The sequence below is a fragment of the Saimiri boliviensis genome, chromosome 4 (genome assembly GCF_048565385.1).
Source record: "Saimiri boliviensis isolate mSaiBol1 chromosome 4, mSaiBol1.pri, whole genome shotgun sequence".
NCBI lineage: Eukaryota > Metazoa > Chordata > Mammalia > Primates > Cebidae > Saimiri > Saimiri boliviensis.
Window position 1 is genome coordinate 145,838,052 of NC_133452.1, and position 12,527 is coordinate 145,850,578.

General features: G+C 40.0%; 1 protein-coding gene across 1 annotated transcript in view; it reads right to left on the bottom strand.

Annotated features, from left to right (window-relative positions):
* The window catches only part of CAGE1 (cancer antigen 1), a 64,144-nt gene that overhangs the window by 41,814 nt on the left and 9,803 nt on the right, over positions 1 to 12,527 (bottom strand). The window contains exons 5-8 of the mRNA XM_039462575.2: positions 9,424 to 10,482; positions 5,996 to 6,145; positions 3,288 to 3,398; positions 422 to 502 (exon numbers count right to left, since the gene is read on the bottom strand). Of these exons, the coding sequence (XP_039318509.2) occupies positions 422 to 502; positions 3,288 to 3,398; positions 5,996 to 6,145; positions 9,424 to 10,482 (1,401 nt within the window). The remainder of the gene's footprint in view (positions 1 to 421; positions 503 to 3,287; positions 3,399 to 5,995; positions 6,146 to 9,423; positions 10,483 to 12,527) is intronic.

Here is a 12,527-nt window from a genome sequence, read left to right on the forward strand (position 1 = left end):
TGGGTTCAGGCAATTCTCCTGCCTCAGCCTCCTGAGTAGCTGGGATTACAGGCACGTGCCACCATGCCCAGCTAATTTTTTTGTATTTTTAGTAGAGACGGGGTTTCACCATGTTGACCAGGATGGTCTCGATCTCTTGACCTCGTGATCCACCCGCCTCGGCCTCCCAAAGTGCTGGGATTACAGGCTTGAGCCACCACGCCCAGCATGTCCTCTCACTTTCAGTAGTTTCATACTCCTTGGAATACTTGACAGTAAGTACTTTATTAGTCTAAAAATCAAAGAGATTACCAGTGGCTGGAATCATAAAACTGTAGAACTCAGAACTAGAAGGACTTCAACAAATTTACCAAAAGAACATAAATATCTGAAATTGTGTATTTTTGCGCTAAAGACAGTATATAGTAAATATTAAACTCACCTCAACAGCATGATCTTGAAATGATTTTTCATTAGCAATTAACTCTCTGAAGGTTGTGATTCTATCTTTATGTTTGAGTAGCTAAGAAAAGAAAAACATTTTGTATTTTAGAGAGGAAATACAACTATAATATTTATAATAAAATAATCAAACCATGCACAGTCTAACCTCTAGTCTTCAAAAAACATATGAAAAATATATTTTTACAGCTCTCATTAGGAAAAATTCACACAGAAGGTCTAAGACTCCTAGGCTTAGAGAGGCCTGCTGGCAAAGCTGCCCGTGACTAGCATTTGGAAAAGGGCTGTGGGAAGTTTTCCACCATTCTCTGATGTAAATGGCTTATGGTGCTTAACCTACTTGCCCAAAGCATTTCAGTTAAGCTGAGCATCTGCTTTCCTTCCAGGGGACTGGAATTTTCATACACACTAGGCAGAGGGTGCTTATGTGAACAGCTCCTGATAAAAACCTAGGGCACTGGATCTCTAAGAAGCCTCGCTGGTAGCTGACACTTCTGCATCTGTGGTTACAACTCATTGCTGGGGGGAATGAAATGCATCCCATGTAACTGTATGAGGACTCTTGGGAGACTGAGTCTCACTTCCTCTGGATGATGCTCCTGTGTCTTTCCCTTGGCTGATTTTGCTTTGTGCCCTTTGCTGTGCTAAGTCACAGCAGTGAGGACGACTCACAGTCCTTCAGCGAATCACCAAACCTGGGATGGTCTTGAGGTCTCCAAGGAGTTATCCTAACATACAACTGTTGTTACAGTCAGGCTATTAAAATTCTTCCTTAAAGAAAAAAAAAATGAGCCAAATCTAGGTGTAATTTATAATCATTTCTTATTTGTTCCTTCCGTATAATAATAATATCCAATATTCAAACTTCTCCAAAATGATTAGTGAAGTGTGGGGCACAAAATATTTTTTTTTTTTTTTGAGACGGAGTTTCACTCTTGTTACCCAGGCTGGAGTGCAATGGCACGATCTCGGCTCACCGCAACCTCCGCCTCCTGGGTTCAGGCAATTCTCCTGCCTCAGCCTCCTGAGTAGCTGGGATTACAGGCACGTGCCACCATGCCCAGCTAATTTTTGTACTTTTAGTAGAGATGGGGTTTCACCATGTTGACCAGGATGGTCTCGATCTCTTGACCTCGTGATCCACCCGCCTCGGCCTCCCAAAGTGCTGAGATTACAAGCTTGAGCCACCGCGCCCGGCCCACAAAATATTTTTTATTCTTGGTTAACAAAACTTTTCAATATTTAAAATAGAGAAAAAACTTTAATAAACCCCATGTAACTATCATTCAGTTTCAATAACTAGTAGCTAATGGTCAATGTCATTTATATCCTCAATCACTGCCCTCTTCCCTCCATTCCCCTTCATTGAATCAAACTGCAGACATCTTATCACCTGTCAGTACTTCAGTAATTACACAGAAATTAGCCAAAAGAATATAAATATCTGAAGTAAATATTTTTGAGTAAGCATTTTGAAGTAAATATATTTTGCCTTTTGTTGTTTTTGTTGTTTGTTTGAGACAGGGTTTTAGACTTGCCTCACTACAGCCTTGAACTCCCTGGGCTCAGGAGATCCTCACATCTCAGCCTCTGGAATAGCTGGGTGCCACCTGTGTCCTGGCTAATTTTTGTACTTTTTGTAGAGACGCAGTTTCCCCACGTTGTCCAGGCTGGTCTCAAACCCCTGGGCTCAGACCATCCACCTGCCTCAGCCTCCCAAAATTCTGGGATTACAGGCGTGAGCAACTGTGCCCAGCCTGAAATGTTATTTTTTGTAATATTCTCAGTTGGGCTTATTTTTGAAAGCTGTTTACAGAAGTGGAAGCCAGTCGTTTCTCTGCATGGCTGCGCTCATACCTTGGCCCTGTCCTCCACAGGCTGGCTAGGAGGCAGAGAGATTCCCCAGGAACCTCTGCAACATCAGACAAGTGCTACAGAACCGAATGTGTTATGACCCAAGATTCCAGGTTTGAATTTGTTTTGATTCCTTTAACCAGACAAAGTTGTCATTTCTGCATTCCTCTCAGATTCAAAATGGTACAATTCGACATCCTGTTATAACCTTCCCTATTTAATTCTCTTCATTTTATCTTTCAATCTCTAAACCACCACACTAAGAAGAGTAATTGAGGCCGGGTGTGGGGGCTCATGCCTGTAATCCCAGAACTTTGGGAGGCCAAGGCAGGTGGATCACCTGAGGTCAGGAGTTTGACATCAGCCTGGTCAACATGGTGAAACCCTGTCTACCAAAAATACAAAAATTAGCTGGACGTGGTGGCATGCACTGGTAATCCCAGCTACCTGGGAGGCCGAGGCAGGAGAATCTCTTGAACATGGAAGGTGGAGGCTGCGGTGAGCCAAGATCACATCATTGAACTCCAGCCTGGGTGACAGAGCAAGACTCTGTCTCAAAAGAAGAGCAAAGGAAAGGAAAGGAAAGAGAAGAGTAACTAAAGAAAATTCAAGAACCTCTGCCCTTACTCTTCACCCACCTGAGAAATAAAATTGTTTTCAATGTTTCTATTATTCCAAAGGATGGAGTTTGAAATTGAGATAAAAAAGTTAAACTAAACTACGCTTCAGGAATCAGCAGTACCATGCAAAAATGAAAAAAATTATCATACTAAATATTTTTAGGTGAATGAGATTTTCCAATAGAGACAAATAATAAAATAAGTCAAATGTTGAACATCTTCTCTCTTTAGTGAGGGGCACAGTAAAACCAATCTGGGCCCCCAAAATAATGTTTAAAATGATTCCAACTTTAAGAGTTACTTCTTCACTACTTTTAAACTATTTTTTCACTGAAAATAATATAATTTTTAGATGAAGAATAAATATAGTACCTCTTTATCTAAATTTTTCTTTTTAAGATGGAGACTCTTCAGTTTTTGCAGCATTGTATCACTAACCTTCTCACTCTCTTTGAAACGTTCAGCATCAGAGTTGGTGATGTCCTAAGGGTAAGAGTTACAGAAACTAGATGAAAAAGTTTTCAGAAAAGCTAAAATGAGGCCAAAAAATGCACGTGAAACAAAAAACCTTCCAATAAACAAGCAAATCCAAAGAGGTAAAATCATAGTATACTGCATTTTTCAATTACTCATCAGAAGGCATCTAACACAGGATTAGTATGGAAAGACTTTTTTTTTTTTTTTTTTTTTTTTAGATGGTATTTCACTCTTTCACCTAGGCTGGAGTGCAGTGGTGCAATCTTGGCTCACTGCAACCTCCACCCTCTGAATTCAAGCGATTGCCTGCCTCAGCCTCCCAAGTAGCTGGGATTACAGGTGCCTACCACCACACCCGGCTAATTTTTGTATTTTTAGTAGAGATGGGGTTTTACCATGTTAGCCAGGCTGGTCTCAAACTCCTGACCTCAGGTGATCTACCTGCCTCAGCCTCCCAAAGTACTGGGATTACACGTGTGGGCCACTGCGGCTGGCCCAAGACTTCATATTGATTCTCACTTGTACATGTTATTATTGAAACAGACCGATACAGTTGCTGGGAAGCTAATATTAATCTATAATAACTATGCATGCTTACATATTAATACATACATTCCCTTCCTTAGTTTAGTCAGTTTACAAATTCAAATTTAAACAGATTGTTATACCTGACACCAGAACAATCAGACATCTCAACAGTACTAAAACTCTAGGTATTTTAAGGGTACCCTGAATGAGGGTACTTGTCCCAATATAACCTAGGGGTCAAAAGTGCATAGGTTCAGTTATGTGACTTAATCATATGTGAGACTTTGGACAAAAAAACCCAACTATTCTAACCCTTGGTTTGTTTCTCTGTGTTTAAAAAAAAAAAGCCTAAGAATACAAAGAATGATGTAAGGATTGAATGAGATAATACATGAAAATCAGGACAGGAAAGTTAAGTGCTCCCAAGAAAAGATCAGGAAATCAGTAAATACCTGATGAGTGCCCATTATGAAATTAAACCTATATTAGGTATTAGGCATGGCTAATATGCCTGGTTATATACAAGCCTCTGATCTTGAAGTCTTCTGTTCCAGTGGGGGTAGGAGGTACAGAATAAGGAAACAGAGAATATTTCCTTGGGGCAGGATGAGATCTAAGAAGGCTGGTGACATGCCTATCACTGAAAAGTCTGGAGAAAAGAAGCAACCGGCAAACAAGACTGTGAAAGAAAAGCAGCCAGCACAGAGACAGAGGAAACCCGAGCAAATACGGTGAATAAGCAAATGTCTACAGGGACAAGGTGGGGTGGAGAAGTTTGCAGCAAAGAATAATCTGTGCCATATCAAAATTCAAATACTATCAGCACCACAGGAAAGGTAAAACATTTTTTAAAAAAGATAAAAAATTTAAATATTAAAAAAACAAAATTTAGGTGGACATAGCCTGTGGGCTACCACTTTGTGATCTCTGTATAAAATGTTTGGTCCAGTTTCCAGCATGCAATACATACTAGTTTTCAATAAATTTTAGCTAGTATAAAACGGAAATAGGATTTGTGTTGGATCAAGAACATAACAAACCCACACCCCCAATTTCTGGCTCAGATGAGTGCATTTAAGATCTAAGAAATGTACAATAATAGAAGAGGAAGAAAGAGAGCTAGCCAGTTTGAGAATCTATTGAATGCATGTCTTTTATTTATTTATTTTTATTATTTTTTTTCAGATGGAGTCTCACTCTTGCCAGACTGGAATGCAGTGGCTTGATCCTGGTTCACTGCAACCTCCGACTCCTGGTTTCAAGTGATTCTCCTGCCTCGGCTTCCTGAGTAGCTAGGATTACAGGCACACACAATCACGCCTGGCTAATTTTTATATTTTTGGAGAGATGGGGTTTCACCATTTTGGCCAGGCCGGTCTTGAACTCCTGAACTCAGGTGATCCACCTGCCTCGACCTCCCAAAGTGCTGGGATTACAGGTGTGAGCCACCACACCTGGCCGTGCATGTTGTTTAATTTGTTATTTTCATTAAATGCAGTGTTTATAGGGTCTGAGGACAGCAGTATCATTCCCCCATCTTAAAGATGAGGAAACTGAGGTACAGGTTAGGTTACTTGGCCAAGTTACATAGCAAGGAAATGATGAAGCCAGCATCTCAACTCCTCTGACAGCATCTTCACTTTTTATTCTACTAATGTACACAACTCTACACTGCCCTTCCCCCACTCATAACCAAAAGCAATATTTTAGATTGGGCAAACAGTTCATTAATGTGAACAATCACTAATCACTAGGCACAGACTGACCCAGAGTACAAGACTACTGCTCTGGGAGGGCATCCCTGAAATGTGGGAAGTACTAAATAAAGGGGGTTCTCTTTATCTTATTACATTTTCTCTTTCTGTACACTTGTGAAAATTAGGTGTTCAAGAGAGATAAACAGAAAGAAGACATATGGGCAAAGAAGGGCTAACTGAATGGCTTAGGGGTCTGTATTTTATCTTCGATTCTTCATTTTTTTCTTCCACAACTTAATTCCTTTTTTCCTCTCTTTTAGTCCAACTCCAGTATTTATTCCTCCCCTACTAAAATATCTGATATATATGTTTTATTACCTGGCACGTAAGAAGTCCTACCATCAGAGCCAGAAGACTGTGCATTTTGGAGGCCAGCTGAGAAGATATTTTGTTATCTTCAGGATTCAGGCTCTTTTCTTCACAAGGTGAGCAATCCGGGAGCAGGTTAGACTGTGTCGTTTTTGTATCCTACAGGCACATAATTCATATTTGTCAAAATAAAGATGAAGAACCTGAAATATCTTTTAAGTAAAATGCTGAATGAATGAAACCCCACTTTTAAAAACACTGGGTGATAGTTCTCAAACTTTTTATCTTAGGTTCCCTTTAGAAATTAAAACTGAAGATATTTTAAAATATTTGCTTACTAATTCTTTTAAAGCAGCAATAAATCTATTATGCATAAATATAAATAACAATTTATTTATTGATTTTTGAGCCAGAGTCTCACCCTGTCGCACAGGTGGGAGTGCAGTAGTGGGAACATGGCTCACTGCAGCCTCAAATGCCTAGGCTCACATGATCCTCCCACCTCAGCCTCCCCAGTAGCTAAAACCACAGGTGCATGCCACCACACCAAGCTAATTTTTCAAATTTTTTGTAGAAGTGGGGTCTTGCCATGTTGTCCAGGCTGGTCTCAAACTCCTGGGCTCAAGCAATGTTCTTGTCTTGGTCTCCCAAGGTGCTAGGATTACAAGTATGAATCACAGTGCCCAACCAATAACCATTTTTAAATAAAACAATTACCACATTTTTTAAAACAAAAAAGTTAGTGAAGAGTGGCACTGTTTTATGTTTTTTGTAAATATTTTTAATGCTGGCTTAATTGAAGACAGCTGGATTCTCATATTTGCTTCACACATTCCATCAGTCGTGAGAGCAATTACATCATCACATATCATGTAGCTTCTGGAAAACTCCACTATACACTTGTGAAAAAATGAGAGTAAAAAAGGTAATGTCTTTTTTTTTTTTTTTTGAGATGGAGCTTCGCTCTTGTTACCCAGGCTGGAGTGCAATGGCGCGATCTCGGCTCACTGCAACCTCCGCCTCCTGGGTTCAGGCAATTCTCCTGCCTCAGCCTCCTGAGTAGCTCGGATTACAGGCATGTGCCACCATGCCCAGCTACTTTTTTGTATTTTTAGTAGAGACGGGGTTTCACCATATTGACCAGGATGGTCTTGATCTCTTGACCTCGTGATCCACCCGCCTCGGCCTCCCAAAGTGCTGGGATTACAGGCTTGAGCCACCGTGCCCGGCCGGTAATATCTTAATATTACCATAAAACTACTTTTGATTTCACAGATACTCCCAGACCATACTTAGAGAAAAGAGAACTAGAGTTCATGAAAAGCGAAACTATAAGCAGAGTAAATATGAATTAAGAGTGTTAGAGAAATTGGTCAAAATAAAATAAGGAACTTAAAAAAAAGCTCAAGAAGTAAAGTATATCCACGCCAAATTTCTGTACAATTAAACGAATTCATTCAGAGCTTACCAATTCAAAACTCATCATGATTTGGTTAGGAGCTCAAGTTAAGGGTGTGGTCCCAGGACCAGCAGCATCAACAACAATTGGGATCTTGCTAGAAATGCACATTCTCAGGCCCCACCCCAGACTACTGAATCGGAAAACTCTAGGGTAGAGCCAGCAATCTGTGTTTTAACAAACGTTTCAGGGAATTTTGTAGAATGCTCAAGTTTGAAAATCACTGGCTTAGATAATTCTCTTTTCTTAGATCTTAGAATTTTTTTTAATTTAGGAAAGAATATTTTCCTAAGCATCCTTAAAAACAATAGAATCATTTACTTGTAAATAACTTAAAATGATTATAGATTCATAAAAGAGGGTCCACTAAAGGCATCTTAAGGTAACATTAGCTCAGTTCAAGTTATTAAAACTAATACAAAAATAGACCAGGTGTGGTGTATCACGCTTGTAATCTCAGCACTTTGGGAGCCTGTGGCGGGTGGATTACCTGAGGTAGGTGTTTGAGACCAGCCTGGCCAACATGGTGAAATCCTGTCTCTACTAAAAATACAAAAACAATTGGCTGGGTGTGGTAGTGTACACCTATAATCCCAGCTACTGAGGAGGCTGAGGCAGGAGTACTGCTTGAACCTGGGAGGTGGAGGTTGCAGTGAGCAGAGATCATAACACCGCACTCCAGCCTGAGTGACAGAGTGAGACTCCATCTTAAAAAGTAAATAAATAAAACAAATACAAAAAATAAACTTACACTTTTTTCTAGTTCAGATTAGTCTTCTTTCCAAGTAGTCAGTTAATAAGATTTTACTATACATACTTTAAGGCAGGCCTACACAACTGAAATAGATGTGCTCTGTCTTGTGAAAATTATCACTTCCAGAATGTGTTTCCAGGTTTTTGGCTGCCAAAAAAGCCTTTTGAACTACATATAATAAAAGATTACTGCTTCTCCAAACATACTGATATGGTTCTGATGCTGTTCTTAAATGTATAAAACTAGTATATGATATAGGTTTTGTCTTATAAACTAAACATATTATTATATTATTTTGTTTTGTTGATGAATAGGACTGAGAGACAACCTAGAAAATCTTTTCTCACAGGTAACTGCTGGGGCTGGGTGTGGTGCCTTACACCTGTAATCCCAGCACTTTGGGAGGCTGAGACGGGTGGATCACTTGGGGTCATGAATTTGAGATCAGCCTGGCCAACATAGTGAAGCCCCATCTCTATTAAAAACACAAAATTCACCAAGCGTGGTGGCGCACGCCTGTAATCCCAGTTATTCAGGAGGCTGAAGCAAGAAAATCGCTTGAACCTGGGAGGCAGAGGTTGCAGTGGGCCAAGATCATGCCACTGCACTCCAGCCTGGGTGACAGCTATACTCTGTCTCAAAAAAAAAAAAGGGAAGTGCTGGGAGATGCTTCTGATGATTGGCAATGAGTACCCACAAAACCGCCATGTTAACTATCACCTCTACCAAAATAATCACAGAAGGCAGGAATAGTTGTTAATCTTGAGTATTCATGAACCAAAAGAAACTTCTTCAAACCTGTGCTGTTTCCGTACCTGTTTTTCTTTTCTTTTTTTTTTTTTTAAAACAGGATCTTGCTCTGTCACCCTGGCTGAAGTGCAATGGCACAATCATGGTTCACTGCAGCTTCAAGCTCCTGGGATCAGGAAGTCCTCCTGTCCCAGCCTCTTGAATAGATAGGACTATAGGTACATACCACCATGCATGGTAGACTGGCTGATTTAAAAAATTTTTTGTAGATATAAGGTCTATGTTGCCCAGGCTGGTGTCAAACTCTTAGCCTCAAGAGATCCTCCCACCTCAGTTTCCCAAAGAGCTGAGATCTGTTTCTTTAACAATTCTTTCTGCAAACAAATCTAAGTAAGTCTATGTCTAAACATACATCACCAGACCACTAGAAACTCTTGAGATTCCACAGTAGAGATTTAGAATGTGCATTGATACCTTGGTAATATCTGACTTCATTACTTCCTCTAATTGCTCTTTTAACTGAGTTGTATCATATTTAGGGACATAATTTTGCTCTTCACTCCTTGCAACCTGCTGTTTAAGTTTTGCATTCTCACTTTTTACTTCGTTGATTTGCTGCTGAAGTTTTACGTTCTTAGCTCTTTCATTTTCAGACATAAATTGCAAATTTTTAACTTGAGTGAGCAATTTCTCAAGTCTAGATTTTAGTTTCTGTCTTTCTTCCAGGTTTTCCTTTTCACGGTTCTGGAATTCCTCCTGCAAAGACAAGAACTCTTGTTCTCGGGTCTCTTTTTCTCGTTTCAGCAAGTCCAAAGCAGAAGCTGTGGCCTTTTCTAGTTCTTGTTTGAGTTGTTGCAGTCTCTCTACCTCTTCTTCTTTCTTGCTTAAGGCTTTGTCCATCTCTAAATACTGACTTAAAGATTTATTTTTTTGTTGCATTTCAGTCATGTACCTTTCCTGTAAACGCACATAATTAGCCTTGATCTTCTTAAATTGAAGCTGTAACATTTCCTTCTCATTTCTGGATTCCTGAAGATGTTTTTGGGTGTTAGCTAAAATCTCTTGCAAATTCTGCAATGTCTTTTTAGTATCATTCTTCTCCAGGATTATTTTGTATTTGTCTTCAATTAATTCTTCAACATTTTCCTTTAGCTTATTGATGACATCAACAAACACTTGTTGTTTGGTAATCTTCATCTGTAGTTCTTTAACTCTCTTCTCTAAATACAGATTACTACACTGGAGTTCTTGGATTCGCGCTTCCTGTTTTCTGTTAGTATGTTTTAATTTCCGCAAGACTTCATTTAAAGCCATGTCCTCTTCCAAAGGTTGTAAACTTTCAATGCTTTGCTCCATGTCAGGCACCTTGCAGTTCTCCTGAGATGTTTTACTCCTCCAGGAGATATCTGCCGGAGACCAAGTTGAGACAATTTCTGGCCTCTCCATACCCTCTGCTGTGACTTCCTTTTGGTGACTGACTGACATCTCAGAAATCTCCCCATAATTCTGTATTTCTTTTGAAGGAACTGAAGTCTGTAAATTACAGTAAACAAAGTAAGTGTGAATGAGTAGAAAAGCCATAAGCTTTCAAGTCAGATACAGCTGGCCTTGAATTGTATTAATAGATTCCCTGTTTGGTTTCCTCTGCAATAGTACCTACTTCCAATAATAATGCCTATTCCCAAAAAGTAATACCTATGTATTAATTGCTAAATGTTCATACAGCACCTAATAGCACAGCAGAGCACAGGCAGTAGGTAGATGACAGATAAATATCCCACTGACTTTGACAAAAGGAAGATTAAACTTTTATATTCTTACCATTTTCTATCAAGCAAACTTCTCTGCACATATATAAGATGTTCGACTTCAAATGAACTCAGACAAATAAATGTATCAAATACCTTACAGACTGCAAGGTCTCTTTCTTTACATGTTATTACTGGGCCAAAAGTTTAGATTTTTAGGGAGGAATGGTCTCTTTTGAATATTTTTTTATTCCACATTTAGACCATTACTTCATTATGCTGTGACTCTTAGGAACATTAGAATGGCAGAAGAACATGCCTCATGATTGACTTTATGCCCACAATATAGATTTTGGGGAAGTTTTTATAAAAAGACAATAGGCCAGGCTAGGTGGCTCACACCTGTAATCCCAGCACTTTGAAAGCCCAAGGCCGGTGGATCACCTGAGGTCAGGAGTTCAAGACCAGCCTCGCCAACATGGTGAAATCCTGTCTGTGCCCAAAATACAAAAATTAGCCAGGCATGGTGGCACATGCCTGTAATCCCAGCTACTCAGAAAGCTGAGTGAGGCAGGAGAATTGCTCAAACACAGGGGGTGGAGGTTGCAGTGAGCTAAGATCACACCACTGCACTCCAGCCTGGGTGACAGAGTGAGACTCTGTCTCGAAATAATAACAATAAATAAGAATTTTTAAAGACAGTACATTTTGGTAAGAAATGGTGAAATGAATATGACATTGAAAACCCAGGCTAGGCACAGTAATCCCAACACTTTGGGAGCCCAAGGTGAGAGAATCCCTTGAGGCCAGGAGTTCGAGACCAGCCTGGTTAATGTAGTGAGACCCTATCTCTACAAAAAACCTTTTAAAAATCAGTCGGGCATGCTGGCACATGCCTCCAGTCCTAGCTCCTTGGGAAGCTGAGGCAGAAGGATTGCTTGTGAGTGATCATCACACTGCTCTCCAGTCTGAGTAACAGAGCAAGACCTTGTATCTAAAAAAGATAAAAAATAAAAACCCAGCAAAAGGTATCTGTAGTGGTGCACTGTATAATTCTCTGGAATTTAGAGACAATGTTCTGCATTTTGTTTCTCAAATTCACTCTTCTGCAGAACCTTGAATCTTAATGGTTTTTCATTGTTATGGGATAAAGATAACTATCACTGAGACCTATAAGGCCCTGATATCTTGCTCTTGATATCTGCTATAGTTTAAATGGATCCCCTAAAGTGCAAGTGCCAGAATCTTAATCCCCAGTGTAACAGTGTTGGAAGAGGGGGCCTAGTAAGAAGTGAAAAAAAATGACTAAATGTTGTTATTGCAGAAGTGTGTTACTTATCACAAGTTAATTTGTTACAAAAGTGAGTTTGGCCTTCACTTGCTCCCTTGGTCTTACCCTCTTTTGCCCTTCCACCTCTCACCACGGAATGACAGCACACAGACCCTCACATGATGCTGGCACCATAGACCTGGACTCCAGAACTGTGAGCCAGATAAATTGCTATTCCTTATAAATTACCCAGTCTGTGATACAGTTGCAGCAGTAAGAAATGAACTAAAACAGTATCTGACCCACACCACCTCTCTGTCTTCATCTGCTATGCCCCTCCTGCTCCCTCCAACTCTGATATTCCTGGACTCAGGGCTTCCTTCGGGTCCTAGTGGGTACCATCCTTCCTGTGGCCAGAGGATTTGTAGACATTCTTCTGTATGGAATGATCTCCCACCCATAGCTGCCTAATTAACTCTTACTCATCTTTTAGAGCTCAGCTCAGTGATCATTTCTTCAGGAATGCCTTCCCCAGACTTCCTGATCAGGGTAGTTTTTTA